The following is a 27,113-nucleotide window of genomic DNA, read 5'->3' on the forward strand; positions in this document are numbered from 1 at the left end:
GGTGTTGTATGTCAGCAAGCACAACCCCTACTTGCTCTTATGTCCAGCAATCTTTGCAAGCCAATAGAAAGAGAGGGGTTGGGTTTGGTCATGACCCTGCTATATCCTCATCCCTCCCCACTCATTCTGGTGTGGATTGGCATGAAGAAAGCTATACCTGCACTTTAACCCTTGTACACATGCACTCAGTGTGCTTGTGTTTATGACGGGGGTCAATAGGTGGTGCTGACAGGTCACCAGGTGGTGCAGTTACACAAAGTCTGACCAGCTATTTTTCTTCGCATGTCAGCAAGTCTTGAGTCTTCAGAGAAATGCAGTGTTGTTGTTAGTTTGTTATGCAACAGTTGTAACTAGATGCAACTGTGGCAGAAGAGAGGCTTTGTCCGTGGTGTTAGTCTGTATATTTGGAGGCAATTTGGGGGACAACGCAGGTTCCTGGCATTGGTGTCTTGGTTGTGATTTGTGGGAGTAGGTTTGGCTGTGAGTTCTTTGTGACTCTCAGTGGTGTATATACTGTAAATAAAACAAGTTTCACTATGACTATTGCATCCAGAGGCAAACGACAAAGATGATCAAAGGGATGGGATGGAATGCAAGCCATAAGAGCAAAGGCTGAAGGGTCTGGGTATGTTTAGTTTGGAAAAGAGAAGATTAAGGGGGGGACATAAGTCTTCAAATACTTGAAAGATTGCCATAAAAAGATGAAGAAAAGTTGTTCTCTCTTGCCACAGAGGGCAGGACAAGAGAAAAATGGGTTCAGACTACAACATAGCAGATTTAGATTAATTCTCAGGAAAAACTTCCTAATTGTTAGAACAGTAGGACAATGGAACAGATTGCCTTGGGAGGTTGAGGAAGATCCTTCATTGGAGATTTTCAAAAGGAGGCTGAATAGCCATCTGTCTCAGATGGTTTAGACACAGCAAATTCTGCATTTTGGCAGAGGGTTTGACTAGATGACCCTTGTGACCCTTTCTAACGCTGTGGTTCTGTGATTCTATATCTCAACTCCATGTCACTGATTTTTCCTCCATGGTGACTCTTACCTGAAGGACAATAGGTTTCTCCTATTGCATGGCAGGAATGGGATCCTGACCTGGGAAGAAGCAGCTCTTTTTTCCCCACGAAGCACTTGCGAGGACCAGGGACAATTTGTCCCCAGAATATTTGCCAATGATTGTTTAAATCTTACTCCTTATGGATAAATAGCTGTGTTTAAAAACACCTCTGTTAGTGGCATTACTGCTAATTATGTCAGTTAATATGTCTTTAATGAGTATATGTTAGTGGTGAATACATAACAAGTGGTGCATCCAAATATAAATGTTAATTTTTTTAGCGCTGCTGAATTTTGTTTAGCACTGCTGAATTGGGTCACATTAGGAACTGTGCTGTGTTGAAAATAAGGTGGTATCACTCAAAACAAGTATGCTCTACTTCTGTGTTGGCCTGTGTGGAAGATGGGGAAAGAGCAAAACTGGGTCTTTAACCTTACCCCATCCTTCCTTGCACCCTTTTAGGCACATGGTGTAAAATCCTGGCCCTGGCCTACTGAACTGGGACTCTGGAGACCTGGGGTTCTGTTCCTGGCTCAGTCACTGTCCTGCTGGATAACCTCAGGCAAATCACGTCACCTCTCTTCTGTCTCAGTTTCCCCATCTGTAAAATGGGGCTAATGATACTTACCTCATCCATAAAGTATGTTGCAATGTACTGGTGAAAAGCACTATATAAGATCTAGGTGGTATTAGTGGGGTTAGGATTTCACCCTCGGTACTCCCAGAGGCAGAAGGAGTGAACAGGGACTCCGTTTCCCAATGAGTACTCTGGCTATTCTTTTGCAGGGCTACAAAAGTGAAAGGGAAGGGAGGTCTTTATTCTCATCTGCAACACACCTGCACAAGGTGTGGCCAGCATTTGGTTCCAATGTCCCTTTATTTGTGAAATAGTTAATTTAAATGATCTTTAATTAGCTCCTTTTCCTGTAGTTTAAACATTAACCATTCAATTATTGTCATTTCCTTCCTTCATTTTACCATTATTTCCTTTGTATTACTGTTAACCACTGCACGGAGTCTGATTCTTACTGCTACAGAACTCCAGTTGTAGAATCCATCTTAATAGCATTCACTCAGCATTCCATGCGTCACTGATGAAATATATGACTCTACAAAGTGGATTCTAGTATACAGTATGATCATTTCCTAATGGTCATTAGATCGACAGTGCTTGAGAGAGAGACTCAAATGCTAGTTTTAGCCTTATTAGATTTGATGTATTGCTTTTTACAAAATAAGTGCAGATTTCCACAATGTTGGAAGGTATAGTGTAATTGCTCTGTGATCAAATTATATAGTTATCAGAGATCTTTATAGAAAGGTAGTACTTTAGTGGAATCATACAAGCAGCTCAAATTTCACTTAACATTATCACTGTGAATTGGATAAAAATATTCTTTGTGTCAGCTACCAAATGTAACGAAGCAGCTAAACTTGTAAAAATAAAATGAAATAAAATAAAAATAAAAAAATAAAAAAATTAAGACTTTAATTCTCTTGTAACTGTTATCGGTCCAGCTATAGTACAGTAACTGCTGTACTTTTATTCTTTTTTGTAATGATAGCATTACTCAATATATTTTTATTGAAAACTTCAGATGAATTGCATTTAAGAAAAGTGACATAAAATAACTGCAAGATAGGTAATAAAATCGTTAACGCCTACTTTTGGTCCTTGTGGACTAATAAATCTTAACTTCAAAGCAATTTCCTTGGGTTCCAGGAATGAAACCTGATTGTGACTTCAGAAATAAAGACTAAGAATTTAAATTAAATTTAATTTAAAAATTTAAGAATTTTCTGTAGTATCTGGCTGATGAATCTTGCCCATATGCTCAGGGTTTAGCTGATCGCCATATTTGGGGTCGGGAAGGAATTTTCCTCCAGAGCAGATTGGAAGAGGCCCTGGAGTTTTTTCGCCTTCCTCTGTAGCATGAGGCACGGGTCACTTGCTGGAGGATTCTCTGCTCCTTGAAGTCTTTAAACTACGATTTGAGGACTTCAATAGCACAGATATAGGTGTGAGGTTTTTTTGCAGGAGTGGTGGGTGAAATTCTGTGGCCTGCGTTGTGCAGGAGGTCAGACTTGATGATCATAATGGTCCCTTCTGACCTAAATATCTATGAATCTATGACAACTAATTCCTTATGCATGCAGGGACATGCCTCACAATGCCACATAATTTTAAAAAGCTTATACATGACAGGGGGGGTTCATTGATCTCACAGAGTGATCTTTAGAGTGGAGACACTTAATAACTAATGGTCTCCTATAAGATAAGATCCATAAGATCAAAGATTGTCAGTTATCTTGTTTTGCAAAATGAAACTGTACATTGTTTGAGGAGGATTTATGTATCAGTTCTGTTCTTGTTAATTTAAGATGTACCCAATCCAAAGACCTAAGGGGTACAGTTCCAACACTGCTGTATTATTTCTGTTGAGTGGAATAGGAGTCACACAACAATCTTGCCATCCAAAATGTAGGGCCAGATACTCCATTCCTAAATCTGCTTAGCAGGGAATTCTCTTTGTGCAGGGAAACATCTGCTGGTTCAGGGGAACTCTCTGCTGCCTCCTGTTTCAGCTGCCTGTTTACCCTCTTTCCCCACCCCCAACTAGAGAGAGGAAACCTGGCAAGGTAGGCAGATCTTCCACTAATGTAAGGGCTGTGCGGGATCTCTTACAAGTGGTATAGGTTAAAGCTGTTCCCCTGAGGTAGAGCTGTGCAATTCAGAGCCTGGGAGCCGCCACTAGCTGCTTGATGGTTCCCCCTCTCCCCAAACTTGGTCACAGTGGAGAATCAGTCTCTTAAAATATATTTCAGTCTAGAGCTTCTTGAGAAAAATGTGAAAAATAAATTCTACAGTCTTTACAATTATAACCTGTTCCTCCGAAGTTCAGGATTTTAATTCTGGTGTTGTGTGTGTAACCTTTGCTAATTAAAAGCAATTGCCCTCATGAGCAGTGCAGCAAGACACATGCACTGAAATATGTGTTCGATAGTTGAAGTTACAGAGGTCTAGGTTAAAGTAATTGTAATCCCTTTATCTTGAAATACATCAGTCTTATGGCAATATAACAAGCTCTCTAGTTAAGAAGAGGGGATTAAGAGGTCACCTTCCTGATTTGCATACAGTCCAGCTCTAGCCTCTGAGTTTTAGGCAAAGGAACAGCTCTTAATATCTTTAAACCAAATCACAGCACAATCCTTACTGCCTTACAAGCTTCTCAGTTTCCTTCAGAGCACTCAGTCTATTGGGGTCTTGAATCCTCCATTTTCTCTCCTCTACACTCAAACCCTGGATACCTCTCTCTCTCTCACACACACACACTCTCTCTCTCTCTCTCACACTCACACACACACACACACACAATGTGGGGATTTCAGTGGGTGATTCCATTGTTCTCTTTCTAGTTCTCTTGGTGCATTTCTGTTGTATTCCCCCCCCCCCGACCCTTGCATTGCACAGGAACATGTTCCCCAGTTCATTTGTATCTGATCTCTACAAACAGTGAGATACACCACTCAAACCATTTTAAGTTAGCATAACCATGTGCAACTGTTATAAAGTATGACAATCTTAAATTGTTGTCATTAGTTATATTTTTCAGTAAGTCACCACATTAGTGCCCATTAGTGCCATCTTCAGACAATGAGTGGGCCTATTATGTATAGCTGCAATAAATGTATAATGTCTAACTTTCAGATGCTTTAAATATGTCAGCAATAGTGTTTGTAATTAGGATATTGAATAGCTCTGGTGTTGGTAACAGGGGAAGCTTTCTGTTTCTCAATCATTGTTTCAGATGTGTTCCTTGCCTGTAATGAGCACTCAGTAGCCTATTTTAAATAAGTTTGGAGGTGAAGGGGTTTACGTTCCACTTTTCAGTGGATGGATACCTGCATCTCAAACCCCACCTTTTTCATTAACATTGCTAACAGTGGGGAACTTTTTCCCTTGGTTCCCAGGTGGCTGATCACCATCTCTAACTATACTACTAGGTTGTCTAGGGAGATGAGCGAGAACACCACACCCTCTTTCTACAGTGTTGTCATTGTGTCAGGCTCTGAAGTGGAGAGAGGAGTCTGGATCGGCCATTCATCATCTTTTTAAAGCAGGGATGGGCAAGCTCATTTTGCCTAGTGTTGACCCTGCTGAACAACACTCATTTCTGTATAATGAGCCATCCCTTTCACCTGACACAGATAGAGGGTTTGGCCAATTAGGCAATGCTGAAGTGGTCATAATGACTTCAGAAAGGACTCACTTTTCTTGAGTGTTTTTTCAGTAAACGCAGTTGAGAGCCTTCCATTTGCAGACTGCTGCTTTCTGACCTTTTCCCCAGTTGCCCTTTCTCAGAAAATGTATTTCAAATGTCATCATGGAAGTGATTAAGATTTTGCATCTCTGATTTTTTTTTTTAAAAAAAATGTTGATGATGCTACCAAACTATGGGAGCAGAAGAAATCACTGTTGCTCAGAAAGCAGTTGGTATTTTGATGAGAGCTGGACATTTGTGTATTCTTGTATCTACTAAATCAGGGCAGATGGGAAACATAGCAATAGAATAATGTTGAAAACTGCAGCTGATATAGCTGATTTCAATTTAGGCTCCTGTCTCTAAGTCCTGAGAGAGATTTCCTGGGAGATCCCTAGCAAATACATACCTGCAATTTAACCTAACCAGATGCCCTTGTTCCACAAAGATGCCCTTGAAAGAGATTGCATTTAATTATATAGAACAAGCCTCTTAGGAATAACTCTTTTATAGCCGGTGTAAATGTTCAGTGGTGTGTGCTCTGGGAATTCACTGCACTATTTCCATTAGCGGTAATAGCCTACTTCCTTCCACACCCTCTACTTAAGATATATCAGACTAAGAAAAGATCCATCTGTCCAGTACACTTTTCCAATACAGGAAAAAGTGGAACTTGTTATAATATTGTCCCAGAATAATTACTGCCACAACCATTCTATGAGGATAGATGTAGCAATGCGTGGTTCTATAATCCACAATTATGCATAACGCAAATGCTTTGCACTCCTAGGGGTATGTGCCAGGCTCCATGGAAGCAGCTCCTACAAAGATTCACTCGCAGGATCTGGCTCTTGTATAGCACCTTCAATCTGAGGATCTCAAAGGCTCCAGATCCCCAAAGGGATGTCACCTAAATCCCAGATTTAGGTGCTACTGGAATCCACAAAACCCGCACTTGGCAGATGCTTAACACTCCATTTTTACATTGTAAAAAGTGCCTTACATGCCTAAAAGTCTGTCTCTGTGGGCATGCACCCTGCTGACCTCTGGACAGGTAGGACATGCCTATGCCTCAGCACAATCCTCACACCAGGTGAACCTAGGCATTGCCCTGTCTGTCTTTCCTGCAGGGCACAATCGGCATAGGTATTCTTGGAGCACGCTTCCAAAGACATAGGAGAGGAGGAGGCCTCCCTTGTTACAGTTAGCCCAGGAGCTAGGAAACTCACTCAGGAGCTGGGAGTTCTCAGTTCAGTGCCCCCCTGTACCTGGTGAGAAGAGTTGAAGAAGGGTTCTTCTCTTTACGGGTGAGTGCTCTAACCACTGGACTGGGTATGGGCCTCCTTCAGCCTCTCCTGTTGAAGTTGTTCCACTTTGTATTAATTATGCATTGAGCCAGAGAAACTGAGAATGATTTTATAGTGCTGTGGTTAGGGCATCCCCTATTGGCTAGCATACACAGTTCCTAGTCTAATGTTCTGGATTTTGTGGATTTCATTTTCAGGTGACTGTCTCTCCCTATAGCAGTGGTTCTCAAACTATTGAACTGGTGACCCCTTTCACATAGCAAGCCTCTGACTGTGACCCCCCTTATAAATTAAAAACACTTTTTCATATATTTAACACCATTATAAATGTTGGAGGCAAAGAGGGGTGGAGGCTGACAGCTCGTGTCCCCCCCATGTAATAACCTCATGACCCCCTCAGGGGTCTTGACCCCCGTATGAGAACCACTGCCCTATAGGGAGCCTAGGTGCCGAACTCAGGGTTTGTGGATTCCACTGGGTGGCTTGGCATTTCAAGATGTAGCTCCCTTTGTGGATCTACGCTTTACAAAGGAGGGTGCTGTCATATGAAAGGGAAACTGTTTTATAGGGAACTACTGTGACATGCATTTATCATGTGCTACCAATATTTCAACAAGGCACTGCCATTGAAAAGTCTTGCTGGCTTACAAGTGCAAAACTGGGGAATCTATTCATTTTGTTTTCTCATTTAAAAAATGGTTTTTTTTTTCTTTCCTATTAACCACATCCAAAAAGGGAAGCAAATCCCCTTGGCAATCAAATGTATGTGAAGCTGCATGAAGCCACAAGTTGCTGAAAATGATGATACTTTGTTCTGAAAATATATACAGAGTGTATTTCTGCTAGCATAGCATAGAGTTCAGCTTGGGTAAGGTGGAAGGGAGAGGAATGTCTGGGAGAGTATCTTGCCTCAGCAAATTTTTGGGTGTGATGTGGCCTATTCTGAAGGCAAACAGTTTTTCAGAAGAATGTTTATGACTTCCAGGAATAAACAAGCTCTGCAAGAAATCATTTAGTAGTATCCAGAGGAAGAGTGGACTCCCTTAGGGGAATGAAGAATTTCCCACTCCTCCCTTCACTTCGGTGTAAGGAGCCCTCTCCAGCATGTCACTAACTTTCTCAAGACTACACAGCAAGCCAGTGTCAGAGCCAGGAGTAATGAGGTCCTGCAAAATGTAAAACAAAATGTTGCCAAAATCGCAAATTCCCAGTCCCTTGTGAAGGCTTGGGTTAACTCAAAGTACCCCTTCCCTAGTCCTTCTCCTTGACCTTCAGGCTCTGCTGAAATCCATCTCATCTGGTCTAATATCTGTTGGGCCAACTGATGTCCCCAAAGCTTGCAAATGTTGGAGCTTTCCTGGGGTTAAAGATGTGAAATGATGCTTTTGGGAGAATGTGTGTGATGGGGAAATCCCTGAATATGGCAGCCAGACAGAATCCAATTGAAATAGCACCAGACTTGGAACTCCCCATAATCACCTCAATTAGGAGCCTAGTTGGGGAGTGGGAGTTGGGATCTGGGTCAGAAGGAGGTAGTTGGTCACTTGGGATTTGTGAAGAGGGAGTTTTGAGGCTGGAGGACATTTTGGGAATATGTGAGATCAGGAGTTTTGAATTCAGGGGAAGAATAAGTGGAAAGGAGAAAAATTAGTTGAATTGGAGTGGGGGCAGAGATACAGAAATCTTAAAAATGAAGGTAAATTTGGGTAAGCATCCAGACTTTTTCAAACTTAACCGCTAAACTTTTTCAGTCATAAAAAAGTGGGTGGTCCTTGCAGAAGAAAGGTTTTCGTTTTAGTGCTTCATTCTTTCTCGCGGTGGAGATGGAACAATTAAAGACATAAATAAGGTGGTAGTCTAAACCTTTCCTGACAGTATTTTTTGTATATTGCACACTTCACAAGTCATGTCTTCCAGTGAGCAACCTGATGGCTGTCAAAATATATTTTTAATATTTATCCATGTTGCATTGATATGTAATATATGCAAGATCAAAACTGTAATCAAAAGGGTCCCTGAGGCTGAATGATGTTAGCCCTACCATATATCATCTCTCAGTAGAGCTATAGGGGACAGATGTGATAGTTGAATCATGAAACATAATTGCAGAGAAGTGATGTTATGAAAAGAACAAAGGTTTCACAAAGGTTGTTGCCATAAAGCCCTAGATTAATTTTTAAATAATCCTATGCAAGTCATTTTGCAGCATTTAGAGTAACAAATGGTAGTGGTGAATAGACCGTTAACTCATGCTAATTGCTTTTGACAAACATAATTTTCTAACACCCAAACTAATCATATATGATGACTACCATGAGCAGAGCAGCAAGGTTACAATGCCCAGATGTTGAAAGGCTACCAACTTAACTGACAGCTTCATTATTCTTCCTCCCATGATCAAGTCTCTGTTCTTTCTATCTACCTCAGAGGTAGAGTAATTGAATAATATGAGAACTATTGACATGGTTTAGAAGCGTTGCTTGTTTTTAAGGCTAAACTCCTCAAAGCAATCTTCCAAGCATAGATCATAGATTAAGCCAGTCCTAAATCTCTTTAGAACTCCGCAAAAAAACAGTTTTCAGGTTCTCCGTGGCCTCGTTGTGGTGCCTGTGGCACAGCAGTTAGTAGTATTTTGGGCTGTGCGCTGAATTGGAACTACAGTGTGCACATAAAATATTTGTTCTTTCGTATTGTGTGACTAGAAATACAGAATGTATTAGATTTATTTGTTCAGAAACATAGCCTCCTTGTGCACTTGTTCGTCTTTATTTGGGTGATCCAATCTCTAGGATGACAGCCGGAGACTGGGGTTGAAATTTCTGCTCTGCTCACAGACTTCCTTTTGGATCTTGGGCATATCACATAGTTCCTCTGTACCTCAGTTCCTCATCTTTTAAAATGGAGATAACAGTACTCTAATGGTATTGTCAGGATAAATTCTCTGAATATTATTAAAAAATGCACAAAATATTAAGAAAGTATTTAATACATATTCAGTTTAATTAATGGGATTTAGAGCTGCAAGCATGGAGAAGACAGCACCATATGACCAAACAGGTTTGTGGTCCACTGTTAAGTGCTCTGTGAACCATAAGAAGCTCACAGTCCATGGTTTGGGAATTCCTGTCTTATAGAACATAGTAATTACTTAAAGAGGTTAATTTATTTCATGCTAAATGCACTTCTGCTGCTCTTTAAATCGTTAACATTTATTTGAAAAATGGTAAATAACTTTTGTGAAAAGATTCAGATTTGTTCAGTTTTTGCCACGAGGTTGGGGATAGGGAATGAAAACTGAAATATTTTCAGCTTTCAGTTTTTTCTACGCTGGCACTTTTGTCGGCAAATCCTAAGTGATAGAACCCTGGTATTCTGTTGCTTGATAAATCAATGCGGGTCCTCCCTCCCCCCCATTCCCCCAACTTGTATCGGACCAGGATCAAACCCTTGGAGTAGAAGTTCCTTAGTTCCATCTGCAGTGCTGGCAGACCAGGTGCCAGCTCATACCAAGGTCCCCAAGCCTCAACTGAAAACTGCTCAAAACACAGGTGGAATCATCGTGGCTCTCCTGTGTGTTAATATTGTCAAAATAGGTCTTAGAATTATAAGAATGTGTTTAGGGTTTAGATTCAGTTTGTGAATTGCTGAATGTGTTAATCTCACCTATAATATATATATATATATATATATATATATATATATATATATATATATATATATATATATATATCCCTTTTTGGAAGATAATATTTGAGCAGTTGTATTGTAAGTCTCTGTGACTATGTAAATCACCAGACAAGAGAGAGACATTAACTAGTGTAAAGTGCCAATCTGCAACAGATGGTGTTATGTCCTGCACAAAGGGAAAGGTCCATCAACACTAGACAGATTATTGCGGGACAACACAGAGGACAAAAGACTCAGTTGTCCTGCTTCCCCCACCCCCTCCCAAGATGAATCATGCAAGTGAATTCCTCCCATCAGCTGAGATGGCAGTTCACAGTACATGGCAGGTGGGGAATAAAAACCCCAAGTGGAAGGAACTGACTGTCTCTGTCCTGCTTAGGCTCTTGGGGCAAGGTTTCTAGGCATAAGCAAGGGGTCCCTAGCTGCTCAGCCTGGGTTAGCCCTAACAGACATATAGGGCTTGCTTATTACAGAATTTCTATTGATTTTTTAAATTTAAGATTGTAACTCATTTATTTGTGTGTGTGTGTGTTTACCCTGCTTTAACCTTTTCAATATCTCATTTCCTTTTCCTATTTAATAAATCATCAGATAATTTATTAGAGGATTGGCTACAAAAATAGTCTTTTGTATGAGATCTAAGGTGCAATTGACTAGGATATGTGACTGGTCCTTTTGGACTGAGACTAACCTGACTATTGCTGTGACTTTTGGTGTAAGGCACCATCTGTCACAAAAGGAATGCTCACCTGAGTGGTGAGACAGATTGGAGTACCCAAGTGGACTGCCTGTGACTCCATGTTACGGCTATTACAGTGCCTGAGGAGTTTACAGTTGATAACTGGTTGATGAAATCAGGATATAGAACTCTCAGCCATTTTGGGGTTTGTGTCCTGCTTCTTACCAGTCAGCCTTGAGGCTAGTAATCACGCTCCTCGGGCACTTCAGGCAGCTTGACACCATTCTCGCTTTATTTTATCGAACTCTGACAGTGGACTTGATGATAACCCTTAGCAATTTAGATCTGTAAATCTCAATGTACTTTACAATGTGACGTGAAGTATTATTATCCCCACTCAGCATATGAGAGAACTAAAGCACAGAGAGGTTGTGATTTAACCAAGGTCACATCGAGTCAATGTCAGAGCCGCAGAAAGCTCAGCCTCCTGATTTCCAGTCCAGTGCTACATTCATTGGATCACACTGCCTCACCTGCACCCCGGCAAACCCATGAAACCATAGTTTATGGTAGAGCTGATGACTCTGAAGTCTCAGAGAGTAGGAAATCATTACAATAGTGAAAGGATAAGATTTGAACCAAACACTGAAAGAAACAAAGCATAATGCTGGTGATCTGAGTTGGCATGGGGAGGATCTGAATTTCAGTGCCAATTTCACTCTCAACTTCCTTCTATTAGGAAGGCCTGGGAATATTTCAGAGAGACAGAGCTCAGTTCTTACTAGGGGGTCCTCACACTGCTCTGACAGCACCTCTTTCTCAGAGGCAGCTGTCTTGTCTGAAGGAGGGAGGCTCAGATTTGTTGCATAAACAGGGCTTTATTTGGCTAACATATAGTCTTCCTCTGGCTAAAATGACAGAGGTTTTACATGATATTTTGATGTAAGGGGCTGATAGAGGGATAAAATGGAGAATGCTCTGAGAGTGAGAAGTGCAAAGAATTCTTATGTCTCTTTCCAGCTTCTAAGTAAAAAAGATCGCTGTATAAACAATACAGATTTCTTAAATCATTCTTGTCTCCTGAAACCGACAAACTGAGGACTTCACTGAGAATGGAAAATGAAGCTGTCCTTCGAGTCGGAGAGATTTATTTTACCAAACATGTTTCAGATTAAGTATTTACTGAATTTGTACAAGACACCACTTCCCCATATGCAAAGCTGATGTGTTTCTTCATGGATCATGGCAAAAGAATGATTTAATATGAAATGAATATGGAGATTTCTTGCTAAAATCTCATTGCCTCTCCCAGCTGGCAGAGAGGTGGCTGTGCATTTTCCTTTGCTTGAGAGACAGTGGGAGGAAGAAATAGCTACCTTGGTGGGCAGCCTAAGGGGTGAAGTTGACATCTTGAAAGGGATTATCCATTAGTCTTCCTTAGCCAGAGGTTGAGGGATGAGAGGCAGGAGTGTCCTTTGTGAGAGAAGAGTGCACATTTGTGGAATAAGTAGTCTTTTATTTGACTGACTTCATAAAATGTCATGTATTTGAAAGGATGAATACTCTGCAGTGACATATCCTGGAAATGGCTGGCTATTGCAAACTAAAGAAAGTAGAAAGCTTTCAGAGGAAATATTTTTTATCTAGAATCTTGTATCCATGAAAGGTTTAATTTTCCTTTTTAGATTAGAATTTTGCAATGAAAACTAGAGCTAATGTAACAAGGCACAGCTTTAGAATGTTATATGTACATTTTTATGGGCTTTCCAGCTTCCTGTGGCAAATAAACGTGAAGCAATCATCTAAACATTTCACTTACGCAAAAAGGATATTTGCATGAGCTTCATAAACTCTGACAAATACAAAGATGTTAACTACAAATGTTTAGAAACAGTGTAAGCTACTGTCTTTTTTACAGAAGGGCGCTCACTCTGCCAACTGATTAGGACCAACCAGATCTGTCACAAGACTGTAGATGTTCGCTATTCCATTAGCAGTTGGATAATGGGAAGATCTTTCGAATGACTACATTTTTGTATATGTAGAACAAATAGAAGGGAAATTGGTATCACTTTTCTTTGCCTTTTAATAAATAAGTTGGAATTCTCTTCCAGGGTGTACTATATCCTAGAAAGGAAAGTCAGACATTGGTTGATGTGAGGAAAATGAACATGTACAATTGTTAGATGGTGTTAGCTAATTATTAACATTCCCTGAGAGACAGGTATAGTGTATGAATAAATGCAAGGCAATTCAAAACAGTATAAACTACAGGCTTAGGGAAGTACTTGAGTTTCTAATACAATAAGCATACTGGCTGCAAAAATCTAGATTTTTAAATGCACTCAGGTTATGGCACAATCTAACACAAGCCAAAATATTCAAAGTTAAGTCTACTGTCATAATGATACTCCTTGGCGTTAGGGAATAAAAGAGGCATGATTTAGTGGCCTTACCTCTTCCCTAAGAGGCACCGATGAAGCATCAGAGGGGGAAAATTTTGTCCATAATTCTCTATGTACAAATATACATTTAATCCATTAAGGGGTGTTTACTTTGTTTTTCTAGTGTATGATTTAGGTGCGATTGTGTCACTAAAATAGCAACAGCCGCAACTGTATCTCACTGTAACAAGTTAGTAGTGATTGTTTTGGGAAGAGTTGTTGGAACATGGAGAAGACGATGCACTGTCTGGGAACCAGAAGGTTGTCTTATCTATATTTCCATGCTGTAGGTATTTATTGAGCCATTGTATTGTACAGCAAAAGAGAGAAAACAGTCTTGTAGCTTTTAACAAAATGTTTATGGGCATCAAAGGCAATTTTTTTAAATTTATCGATAAGTGAATCTTGGCATTCTGAGTTTCATTAAATGCAGTAAGTAGAGAAAAGACAAGCTGAAAGTTTAGATTGATAACTGGAATTACTCACAAAGGAAACCTCCTCTTTGAAACACCTTCCAATCCAAAGTACACCTAGATTTCTTATCACAAGTTGAAATGAAATGTCATATAATTAATTGCATGTTTTGTTACTTTTTTACATATTCCCAACCTTAAAAAGTGGTATGTTTGTGGACAGTAAATGGGAGTACTCATGAAAATATTAAGATGGCTAAAATGACTATTAAAATATATAGGACTTTTTCAACATTTATCCAGGAGAATTTACAGTATCTGTAGTTTAACAGGGGGTTGAGGAAAAACCCTAGCATTTGTAATGTTGCATATTTTCTTGCCTCCAGGAAAAGATTTGCTGTGCCCAGTCATTGAGAACTGGACTATATTTAGGGCTTGTCAAGGAGTTGGCTGAGTAGACTCTCTTGAGACTTAACAACCTGCATGGTAGCAGCCAAGTAAAGAGGTCTCCCCTATGAAAAATATAAAGAATGAACACTAGGAAAACAAGAGACCCAGACATAACCTCTCCTCTTATGAGGGGAGAACTCCCTTATGGAGCTATTCAATTTCTGTTTTCATGCTCAGTCTGGGCGTTTTTTCTAATCCTCTAGGCTGCTCATACATCAAGTTGATATTCGGAGTAGGAAGAAGTAAATATGTGAGGTGATTAGTGTTAAGGAAAAAGTATGGGGATGACTTTTTGGGGAGCAGTATAAACCAAACATTTTAGAATCTAGGTAAATTAAATTTATCCATCCATTTGCAATCCCCTTTAATCACTTTGGCATTTGAACTTTGTATTTTTATTGTAAACCAGTAATCTCCTTTACAAATTAATGCAAAATATTCTCCTTCAAACTAAATTGGAGTTAAAATGAGACACCTTGGAGCTTATTCAAAACCACAGACATTTCTTGTAACCAGAAGCGGCTGTTTCTGCAGGTTTTCTAGTAATTTCAGTCTAATAATAACTAGTATGGAATCATGAGTCTTCTGCTGAACTGAGTTGATGGGTAACCATAATGAATGGTGCTCTCTCGAAAGAAAATCTAATAGAGTTTGCCAACAGATACATGCAACTTCCTGTTTTTCAGCTCTTTATTTTGCGTGTGTGTGTAGTTTGAACCGCAGTTGCCAGTATACATACAGTATAAGTATTCCATGGTTTCTTTTGTAATCTCTATGAAACTGGCACAGAAGCTATGATGAATTCATTTGCTGTGTTAAACAGCAGGTGGCCCATGCGATGGCCTGAACTGATAGGCATATGGTGAGGTTGAGTGATGTTGTCCTTAACTTCTCCTGGTAAGGATTGCCCAGCTTCAGCTGAATTATTTCTGAACAGTGTAATATTAAATGGATTTATGTTTGCAAATGGTACCATGACAGTAGCTCGGCCCCTCCATTTAAGTTCCTGTAAAGGGGCAGGGTCTTCACCCGTAGAAAGCTGGTATGGAGGCAGTGATCTGAAAGGCCACTATGTATGTGGGCATGGGATTACTGTCAGCTGCCATTGCTTCTCCCTTTGTTCTCCATTTACTGGAACTCTGTCACATGCATAAGAGAAGGGTGTGGAGATGCATTAGTTTCATGTATTAAACCAAACACTTAGCAGTGACAAGAAGGAAGTCAGAATGATTAATTTAAATTTTCTGTTCTTTCTTTTTCCAGGGATTTGCGGTTTAACAGAATACGAGAAATCCCAGCCGGCACGTTTAAGAAATTGAAGCATTTGAACACCCTGTAAGTCTCTGCGATTTGCCACTGGCATTCTGTCTGTGGACTACACAGTAATCAGCATTTGTATTCACATGCTGCAGATCTAGGGTTGAACTGGGTCACATTTCTTGTTGCAAATATTATTCCGTTTGTGAATTATTTGTGAATCAATCCTGCTGTCTGCAAATATATTATTTGTTGTTTGTAGGTATTTAGAAAGTAGATTGGACAAATCTTTTTCATCATATGGGAAGCATCAACTTTTCATGCTTCTTTTTTCATGGTGTTTGACGGGTTATTTAAATCACACTATTATTGCTGAGGTTATATGTGAGGACATGCCCAGTGTGGTATAGATAGAAATACAGTCATCACCACAATGAATTTCCAGTCTAAACAGGATGTTGCTTCTGTACCCTTAGTAGATGACTGAAACTTGCTAGGCAACAGGGTAATGAAAGACTAATAGCCTATGTCAAGGTTCCTCCCCCACTCTGAACTCTAGGGTACAGATGTGGGGACTTGCACGAAAACCTTCTAAGCTTACTTTTACCAGCTTAGGTTAAAACTTCCCCAAGGTACAAATTAATTTTATCCTTTGTCCTTGGAATATCCACTGCCACCACCAAACTCTAACTGGGTTTACTGGGAAACGTAGTTTGGACACGTCTTTCCGCCCAAAATCCTCCCAACCCTTGCACCCCACTTCCTGGGAAAGGTTTGGTAAAAATCCTCACCAATTTGCATAGGTGACCACAGACCCAAACCCTTGGATCTGAGAACAATGAAAAAACATTCAGTTTTCTTACAAGAATACTTTTAATAGAAATAGAAGTAAGGGAATCACCTCTGTAAAATCAGGATGGTAGATACCTTACAGGGTAATTAGATTCCAAACATAGAGAATCCCTCTAGGCAAAACCTTAAGTTACAAAAAAGACACACAGACAGAAATAGTCATTCTATTCAGCACAGTTCTTTTCCCAGCCATTTAAAGAAATCATAATCTAACACATACCTACCTAGATTACTTACTAAAAGTTCTAAGACTCCATTCCTGTTCTATCCCCGGCAAAAGCAGCATACCGACAGACACAGACCCTTTGTTTTTCTCCCTCCTCCCAGCTTTTGAAAGTATCTTGTCTCCTCATTGGTCATTTTGGTCAGGTGCCAGCGAGGTTACCTTTAGCTTCTTAACCCTTTACAGGTGAGAGGATTTTTTCCTCTGGCCAGGAGGGATTTTAAAGGGGTTTACCCTTCCCTTTATATTTATGACAGCCTATAATGAATAGCATGCTTCTGGTACAGATTTTCAGATGAATACTCCCATTGTTCTAAAGTCTGGGAAACTTTTGGATTCACATACATTTTCCAAAATAACTGGCATTCCCTCTGAATACGCACAAATAATTTTACACCGTAAACACCAGCAAAGTGAAGATGACTGCTTTTATTTTTGATTCTGTGTTTTTGTTATTCAGCATACAGAGACAAATATTGCTCCATCCTCTGTAGCTCTTTTGTAGTGGATTTGGGATCCAGTTCAACAAGAAATTTAGACATATGCCAAACTTTGAGCATGCAATTATTCCCATTGGTTTCAATGTCTGTGACTACTCAGATGCTTAAAGTTAGACACACATGCTGAATCAAGGACATGATGCTCTTGTATTTTGTGGAGAGAAATGGCTATAGGTTACGCACAAGGTTCTTTTGAAGACAGGGTGTAAGAAATAATTGTTCTCAGGAGGAAAATTTTAAATTGTAGTTGCCAAAGTACACAGGAATCTTACTTCAGAAAATTAATTTAAATTGACTTGGATTTGAGTCCCATCATATGGATTGAGAACTGGTGGAAAGACCATAAACAAAGGGTAATGAAGTTAAAAGTCAATGTACTGAGGTGAAGAGAAGTGACCCCTGAGTTCTGCAGGAACTGGTGTTAAACCCAGTCTTTCTCTCTTTTTCTCTCTCTCTCTCTCTCTCTCTCTCTCTCTCTCTCTCTCTCTCTTTTTTTAACATCTCTATTAATGATCTGGGAAGAGGGGTGTGTGTGTGGTGTGTTGGGGGTGGAGGGGAGGCGGTCAAGCATAGATTATTCTAAATTGGGAAAGCAGAAAATGCATTGAAATTTAGGCTGGAAAGTACAAGAGAACATACCTAGAGAAAGTAAGCTGAAGCCCAGAGTTTTGGTGGAATGGGACTACTTGCAAATCAGTAACACAGAAAAGTAGCTAAGGTTGATAATGGACACAAAGTGAGATGTAAAAGTGAAATAAGATATGGAAAAAGGGGCTAAATAAGTAATGTCTGGGATTAGAGATATAGAGAAATAAAACACCGTCAAGATGATGATAGTAGCTCTATACACTGCAATGGGGAAACTCCTAGAATGCTGGGCTCTTGTAACAGGGCAGTCTGCCCAGTTAAGGGTCAGGGACCTGGGGCCAGCCAGTCAGCCCTGTTCATTAGCCCGACACAGCTGAGAAATAGATAGGTGTTCCCTCCAAAGGGACAGGCTGTCAGCAAGGAGAGGGGAATGGGAAGAAGAAAGGTCCCTAGAAGGGGCTGCCAGAATCTCCCATGAGAGGGAAGCTTCTGGGAAAAAGGACCTCCTGGAAGGCAGTTCAAAGAGCAGGGAAGGACTCTGCAAGGCCTGGGAATTAGGGGCACAGAGCATGCAGAAGGGGCCCAAGGAGGGGGTAGAATTTAGACTTTTGTGTGTGTGTTTAGTAAAAGACCTGGTGTGGAAATTGAAGGTTGACACAGAGGAGCCGTGGTGATGGCAGCGTTGGAAGATCCTCTGTTTGATTCTAGTCCATTTGATGTTGTCTGGTTTGGACTTTCAGTACTTTATCTTAGGACTTGCAAAAAATGAGCCCTACAAGGGTGTATGGAAACAAGGAGTTTGTTTTTAAGTGTCTGTTCAAGAACCTACGGAGGGTGGGAAAGGAGGGAGAGAGCTGCAATGCTAGATCTGGCCACAAGTGTGAGTTCCAGGCAGTGAATTTTGTGTAAGAGAACTGTCTTAAAGATGACAAATTAGGAATTCTGCTACAAAAGCGATGAAGTATCTGGACAAATTGACTCATGAAGAAAGGTTCAAACTGTTGCATGCATATAACTTGGCCAAATGATTACAGTGGGCCCAAACTTGCAGTCACTGCACATATTTAGTTCCCACTAAGCATTTCATATACTAGCAAAAAGAAAAGGAGTACTTGTGGCACCTTAGAGACTAACCAATTTATTTGAGCATGAGCTTTCGTGAGCTACAGCTCACTTCATCGGATGCATACTGTGGAAACTGCAGAAGACATTATATACACAGAGATCATAAAACAATACCTCCTCCCACCCCACTCTCCTGCAGTTTTATGATCTCTGTGTATATAATGTCTTCTGCAGTTTCCACAGTATGCATCCGATGAAGTGAGCTGTAGCTCACGAAAGCTCATGCTCAAATAAATTGGTTAGTCTCTAAGGTGCCACAAGTACTCTTTTCTTTTTGCGAATACAGACTAACACGGCTGTTACTCTGAAACCGTTCATATACTAGGTATTCTTTGCCTTTACCTTTATATATTTTCTTTATGTGACTATTTGGTATCTACGAACTATCTTTTCCTTCACTGCCTTACTGTAGGCATGTTTTTTTCTATTTGTAGTCTCAAAAAATTTATAAGAAAATATTTTAAAAAATCCTGTTGGTTTTCATGTAAATTAAGAGCAAGTTTCTTTTTAAGCATTAGTCCCAAAGAGGGATTAGTGAAACCCTAAAATACCTCTTTTTGGTATTTTTTAGGGTATAACACCAAGACTCCCACATGGAGACCATCTACCTGGGCGCAAGGCTCTAGACTGGAATATTGTATTTAAAGATTGGGGTCTAAATTAAGACAAGTTACAGGGGAAGGGGGGAAAGGAAACAGAAGGCTCTGATCTTTCATTGGGATCCACTAATGTGGGATCAGGGCACAAGATTTTTGAAAGAATTTATCTGACTCTATGCCTAATTCCCACATTGTTTTGCTAACCACTGTATTTCACATGGCTCAAAATTGGATAGATTCAAACAAATGTTCCTGAAATTATGTGAATGTGGCTCAAGTTTGAAACTTTTGTTTTGTTTAAGTGTACGCAGCTCAACTGACTTCATTCTGCTGCCTTATATTTTGCTTGCAGTGTCAACTGGATAAGGTATTCTTCACTTCCTGTCCTAAATGGTTGGGTAGAGTGTTGTGGAATTTTAGACAGTTGGTGCATTCTATCCTGGCATTGACTGCATTTCAGTGGTGGTGGAGTATGTATTCCATTACATCAAATTTGTAAATAGTTTTGGGTTCTGTTGTGATGAGATGAGCTATCTGAATGCAAGCTAGTATTATGTTTTCAAAATCCATGCAACTGAAAAGATCAATCTTCCAGAAAAATGTCAGAAGATATAGTCAGTATATCATTTCTGGAGGTTGACAGTGGGGAGGGTATAGAAAATAAACTTAGTGGGCTGGATAAAAATAGTTGCAACTAGGGTCCCTTCTTCCAGAGAGGATATTGATTGACTCCCGAGAATGTCAAATACTGCGTTGGACTTGACCTTTCAAAGATGCTGTATTTTATTATTTTGTGCATACCACTGCCACTGTATCATTCTTCAGTAAATGAAACCTTATAACTAATTCTGTAGATATGTTTGTGTGAAATATACTCCAATAAAAGCAGCCATTAATGTTTTAATACCTTAAAAACTTTCAATTCTTAACAATAAGAGTTTCTCATTCATTCAGTAATGTAAAAATTCATATCCAGTGCTTATTGAATTATAAAATTGTTTTACATATAGAAAATCTCTTCCTGCAGATTTGACTCTCACATTTTAGCATGTCTGTTCTATTGCCTGTGTCTGGCTCCTTGTGTTCACAGCATTAGTACAAATATCAAAGAAGTGTTCAAACTAAAAATAAGCTCATAGACTTTATGGGCAGAAGAGGCCATCATGATCAACTAGTCTGACCTCCTGCACATTGAAGGTCACAGAAACTCACCCGGGACTCCTGCAACAGGTCCATGACCTCTGAGTTAATGAAGTCCTCAAATATTGATTTAAGGACTTCAAGTTACAGAGAATCTACTGTTTACTGTAGTTCAAACCAGCAAGTGATCAATGCCACAGAGGAAGGCAAAAAAACCCTCAGACTCTCTGCCAATCTAACCTGGGGCAAAATTGCTTCCTGACTCCAAATATGGGCAGTCATTTAGACCCTGAGCATGTGGGCGAGACCCACCAGCCAGACATCTGGGAAAGAATTTTCTGTAGTAACTCAGAGCCTTCTCATCTTCTGTCCCATCTCCGGCCACTGGAGATATTTGCTAATAGCAGTTGTAGATGGGCCATATGTAAGAATAAGATTATGCCACAGAAGTCACAGATTCCATGATTTTCAGAGACCTCCATGACATTTCCCCCTTCATCCCTGGGGTGGCGGGGCTGGAAATGTCAGCTAGCAGGGGCCCCGGATTGCTGAGCCACTGCACATGGTGGGGGGAACCCAGAGCTGTCAGTCCCCACCATGCCAGGTGCTGGGCCCCCTCCCCATGATGCAGTAGAGCTTGGTCTCTCTTCTCCCCCTTCCCCAAGGGCTCGAGCTTCAGTAATCCTCCCATCAGCCTCCTTTCCACCCCCCGCATTATTTTTAGTAAAAGTCACGTCATGGCTGCCATGAATTTTTGCTTACTGACCACAATCTGTCCGTGACTTTTACTAAAAATAATTGTGACAATCTTCACTTTAGCCATATGTCATTGTAGGCAAGCTCATCATACCACCCCCTTTATAAACTTATCAAGTTCAGTCTTGAAACAAGTTGTTTTTTACTCCAACAACAAACCCATAACACTGTTAAACAAAAAGCAGTGGAAAAGGCCAAGGAGTCTGGATAATTTCTGGGTTGTCAAAATTCCAGTTTGCTTTAATACCAGCAGGAAAAAAAAAACTATATATTTGTTTTTTTGGTAAATGGTATAATGGTTACAATGAATGCAACTTGAAGTACCTGGCAGTTTCGATAGAGGTACTTATGATCAGCTACATGTGTCTTTCTGTCAATGTCTCCCTGTTTACTTTAAGAATAAAGAAATCAGAGTTGCACTGCTTATCTCTAAGTGTAAGTAAAACATCACATATAAACTGTAAGGTAACAGTATACTAGTAGATAATTAGCTAGATGTGAATTGAAAGAATGTCCATAATTGTATGAGTGCTTTATAATCCTGGGCACCTTGCATTCTAAAATTTTCTGTTGGATGTTGAAGACCTGAACCAGTGTCTGTACAAGTCAGTTGGAGACTACCCATTGACTTGAGTGGGAATTGGATCAGGCGCTAAATGCATCTAAGTTTTATTCTTCCTTTTTAACTACACAGTATTCAGAATGTAACTATTGTTGTGTCAACGGGTAGACCTGGCAATAGAAAATATTTTTACAAATAAAAGTGCTGAGTTTTTTCACTATTATTCATGAACTCATGTTACTTATTATTCTTAAGAATTTAAACAATTGAGAGCTATTCATAAAATGGTTCCTATTCCAACAAATATCTTTTGCATTCAAATTTGTTTCTGAGAGTTTTGTACAGAAAATTCATTATTTGTTACTACCTGTATAGTATTCAACATCTATTATTCTCTAGCTAAGTCTGTCATCAAATTAGGTAATAAAAATAGCTTGTGACTTTGACTAATTGCGTATAGCAAATGGTTCAAGTGAGTAGTTCACTACCAAACCATAGGCGGAAAATTGTTTCCTGAAAGTGGTGGACATAGCAAAAACATTTACAGGAATCAGGATCAGTTTGGAAATCACTTGAGAACAAAACGAACAAACAAAATAGGTCAAATAGTATTCACAACGAAATCATTCAGGGCCTGACTTTTAGAATTGCAGAGCATCTGAAACTCCTGAGACTTCAGCTAGAGTTGTGAGTGCTCAGTACTTCTGAAAACCAGGCCCTTTATATTTAGAAGAAAATTAACAGAAGTTGTGCACATGATTCTCCCTTCCCTTTCTTAGTATGTGTCCTCCATGGTTTTGGAAAAAACTTAAGCCTTGTTGTTGTATATTTATTTTTTAACTCTATACTTAAAACAAACTCAGGCTGTACATTTTTCAAATGTCTTGCTCCTTAACCCCTGGATTGCTTATTAGATATGCTCATTGCAGAAGAATTTAGTATTTTGCTGCACTTCATGTCATTTCATCAAAAGTAATTGGACCCCTGTAACAGAATGAAGGCACCCTACAAAGGATATGGCAAGACAAGGCTTAAAATCCTGGCTCAACAACCAAAGGCACCACAGGTGCTGGCAGTTAGGTTGTCAGCATTCCCCTTAGGAAACCCTATTGGCTGTCAAGGGTAATTGCCAGTAGGCAGCTGTGTTACCAGAGGGTGAACATAAAAAATCCAGCAGGAAGAGAACTGTTTATCACAGCTAAAAGCTTGAAGAATCTAGGTGGGTGTTTTTAATGGCTTTGCTTGCAGTCTGATCTTGGAAAGATACTTGCCTTGAGAGGTTCTGAGAGCCCTCAACTCCTTTTGTAGGCAATGGACCCAGCTGACAGAAGGATATAGTGAGGAAGTCCATGCCTCTTTTTCAGTCTGAGCCCTGGCTGATAGAAACCTTTATTTTAGAATGATTGGATTTCTCACTTTGCTGTTTCCGCCAGTACAAACAGCCGCCCACTAACTGCCTTGTCATAATCCCCTTCAAAAATACAGCACATCATACGTTCAGCAGACTGAATGCATTCGTTTCTGATTCACATAGACTCAGATGCTTTACCCATTATTCATGAGATTTGGCTTCTGGACAATCAACAGCTGGAAACATCACAGAATTTTTTTTCCCTTTTCTCTTTCAAAACAGCCACTGGTGAACAATTGGAAGTTCACCCTCCGTTACTGAGAAAAACATGTTGCCCAAAGGCAAATGAACATATTCTCAAAGCACTTTTTGCCTTCAAAGGCACCAAAATCTGTGTTGCTGTGTGTAGTTCATATTATAAAGGCTGCTGATTTTGTTTTTCTGCAGTTGCTATTTTTTGAATTGTGACTCCTTAGATCAAAGCTGATCCGAGAGTTCCCATTGCTCAGAGAACAATAAAGAGCTCAAACCTGCTTGTTGAATCTATCACAGCTGTGCTACTGCTAACTATAGCCCTCATCCAGAAGAATTCAGTGCCCCATTCCTGAATCGTCTTGACCCCAGTAGAAGATGTCTCGCCTTATTTCTGTCAGCAGTATCCAGAAACTTAAGTGGATTTCATCATGTCTTCTACCTTGCTTGGTAAGAAACCCTGAAATGTAAAGTCAACGTTTTCTTAAAATTTCACACTGTTTTCAATAGGTGCAGATTTTATTGAAGGCCAAGATGAAGCAGTTTTAAACCTATCTAGAGTACTACCGGGCAATCTGTGGGATGGAAGAGTAATTTTGACCAAAAGAGATGATAAAATAACTTTTGCCTGAGTTGTAGGTTAACAGTGTATATTAAAATGAGCCAAGGAAGTTTTAAATGTATTCTACAAATGTAAGCATTTCGGTTTGGAGCAAATTACAAAGCACTATTGCCAACTTCAAAAGATCAAAAATCATGGGTCGGATTCCCAAAAATCATGATATGTTAAAAAAAAATGAATTATATATATATAAAATTTATATTTTTAGATCAGTCTCTTGATTTTTGAACTCCCCCTGCCCATCCCCAGAGTGTATGCATGTGCCAATTAGTGTTGCCCCACTCTCCCATGTACTGGATAACATGATTTTGGCTCTTGCGGCAGGAGCGCTCATCCCCACATCTGCCAATCTCCTACGCAGGAATTAATCCTGTCCCCCACTTCCCCATAATTTCTCTCACCACCCAACCCCTTCAATTTAGTTTCCCCCCTTCCCCAGTTCTGTCCCCCAGCCTCCATCATCACTACCCTATCAGTTCAGCTCCGCTACTCCATCGACCCCCACTGCCCTCAGCTCACCCTCCCAGCATTCACCCCATCTGCTTGGAAGTCACCATCAATACATCCCCCCACCCACACCATCAGCCCTCACTCTCCTCACTTCAGCCCCCCTGTAGCCCCCAGCCTCACCTCTGCTCCTTAGGGTTCTTCACCCTCCCCAGGCCTGGAGGGGTGGGTTGCAGCGGGGTCCCCCTCCCACTTCCAAGGCTGGCTGGGGAGCAGCCACCTGGGACTGAAGTTGGAGCCTCAAATGTCAGGATTTTTTTCCCAATTGATTCAATTACTTATTTGAGTGTTGTGCCCCCGCCCCCTTTACATCTCAGATTAAGTTTCTCTTAAACCTGCCTCTTCTCCCCCTCCCCCCACTTATTTGCTTGATAGCTTTATTTATCTGATGTGTAAATGAATTCTCATCCCAAAGTCTTCTGTTTAGAGGGTAATTCCTGGTTGAGTGGAAAAATCATTTGTGCCCTGGCTAATAACAAAAATCCTGACATTTGAGAGTTCTATCGCGAGACCATGCGTGAGGCTTAATTTTACTCAGAAATCACGAATCTCACAATCAATTCCCGAGAGTTGGTGTGTCTGTAAAGGTGGAGCTAGTGGTATTTGTTCACATGTGAAACATCAATAATGCTTCAAAGTGCAAGCCTAGTTTGTAAAGTGACTACATAAAAATGGTACCTCAGGGACATATCTGTTTACTTATGTGCTGTTTTTTTTTAAATGGTTTTTACTCAGGTTATTCCTTCAGAGCCAACACAGCTAAGAAGCATTAGCTGGATTTGATTTAGTTGCATAAATTCTCAGAGTTGCTTAGTCATTCTAATTACAGGAGTAATTAGTTACATCTGTGGAAACCTAGATACCTAGCTGGACAGGTGTTACTGAAGGCATAATTTGAAGCCCCTGAGAGCAGAATATTAGCTTCAGAATCTTTCTTACTGGTGATGATGCACGGAAAATGAACCCATCCTGAATGTCAGGTGCCAAGTTGAATGTGCAGGATTGGTAATTAGAACCTCAACCATGTTTGTAAAATGAAGAACGGTTGATATAGGTATCATTGAGCTGCAATAAACATGCAACCCCCACAGAGACATGTTTAAAGTCACTTCCAAAATAGAAACATACTTTTTTAAAAAAACAGATTTCCTCTCTAACTGTTGGCTCCTGTGGGGCCACAGTTGTCCTTTTCAGTAGCAGACTTTCTTGAAAGTGGAAATGCCAGCTGCTAATGAAAGCAAAGTGCTTGCAATTATAGTCAGATGTTAGCTTCTTAAAATCTGAATGCAGAAAAGCCACTGGAGTTCCCTGAGTTGTCACTAAGGCCATGTCTACACTGGCAAGTTTCTGCACAGTAAAGCGGCTTTCTGCGGTGTAACTCCCAAGGTGTACACACTGCCATGCCATGTAGTGCGCAGAAACTGCATAGTTGCAGTGCTGTAAAAAAAACCACCCTGATGAAAGGCCTACAGCTTTCTGCGCCGGGGGTACAGCACTGCGGTGCCAGTCTAGACACCCTGGTCAATTACAGCGTTTCGATTGGCCTCCAGGAGGTGTCCCACAATGCCTGTTCTCGCCTCTCTGGTCATCAGTTTGAACTCTACTGCCCTGACTTCAGGTGACCAACTGTCATCCCCACCCTGTAAATTCCTTTTGAATTTTGAAAGTCCCCTTCCTGTTTGCTCAGTGATGCATGCAGTGGTCTGAGGGCATCTTTCCAGGTGGCCATGCCTGCTCCATGCATCAGGCTATCCCCCACTTGGAGCAGTGCTGAGCTGTTGGACCTCATCAACATTTGGGGAGAGGAGGCTGTCCGGTCCCAGCTGCGCTCCAGCTGTAAGAATTATATCACCCATGGACAGATTTCACCATGCATGACAGAAAGGGGCCATGACCAGGACACACTGCAGTGCAGGGTCAAAGTGAAAGAGCTGTGGAACACCTACCACAAGGTGCAGGAGGCAAACCAACGCTCTGGTGCTGCACTCACGAGCTGCCGGTTGTACAAGGAGCTGGACATGATACACGGTGGCAACCCCACCTCCACTATGAAGGCCACTGTGGATACTACGGTGGCTCACATACCAGTCCAGAGTGGACTGAGCCAGGAGGAGGAAATCTTGGGTGAGGATGGGGGGGGACCTAGAGGCAAAGGATGACTCAAAGGTCAGAGATGCGTGTAGTCAGGAGCTCTTTTCTATCCCAGAGGAGCCTAGCCAATCACAGCTGTTGGAGCTTGGCGAAGTGCAAACAAGAGAGGAGGCACCTGGTAAGTGGATTTGATTTTGCGAATCTCTGAAGCGAGTTGTCGGGGGCAGGAGGGTTGCAGAAAGCAGGCTTGTGTCTGTATGATGCACATCCCCCCACATGCCTAGTCTGAGTGGCGGAACGGGCTGTTGATTGACTCCCTCACTTCATGGGAATCTGCCTCCGAGATTTCCAGGAAACTCTCGTGGAGATACTGGGCAATCTGTTGCCG

At 40.7% G+C, this 27,113-nt stretch overlaps 1 protein-coding gene across 3 annotated transcripts in view; it reads left to right on the top strand.

Annotated features, from left to right (window-relative positions):
* PXDNL (peroxidasin like) overlaps positions 1-27,113 on the top strand; it is a 291,171-nt gene that overhangs the window by 102,589 nt on the left and 161,469 nt on the right. For all 3 annotated transcript variants that reach the window (XM_073331210.2, XM_073331214.2, XM_073331212.2), the window contains exon 2: positions 15,564-15,635. In XM_073331210.2, coding sequence (XP_073187311.2) covers positions 15,564-15,635 — 72 coding nt within the window. The remainder of the gene's footprint in view (positions 1-15,563; positions 15,636-27,113) is intronic.

Source organism: Lepidochelys kempii, chromosome 2 (assembly GCF_965140285.1).
Source record: "Lepidochelys kempii isolate rLepKem1 chromosome 2, rLepKem1.hap1, whole genome shotgun sequence".
NCBI lineage: Eukaryota > Metazoa > Chordata > Testudines > Cheloniidae > Lepidochelys > Lepidochelys kempii.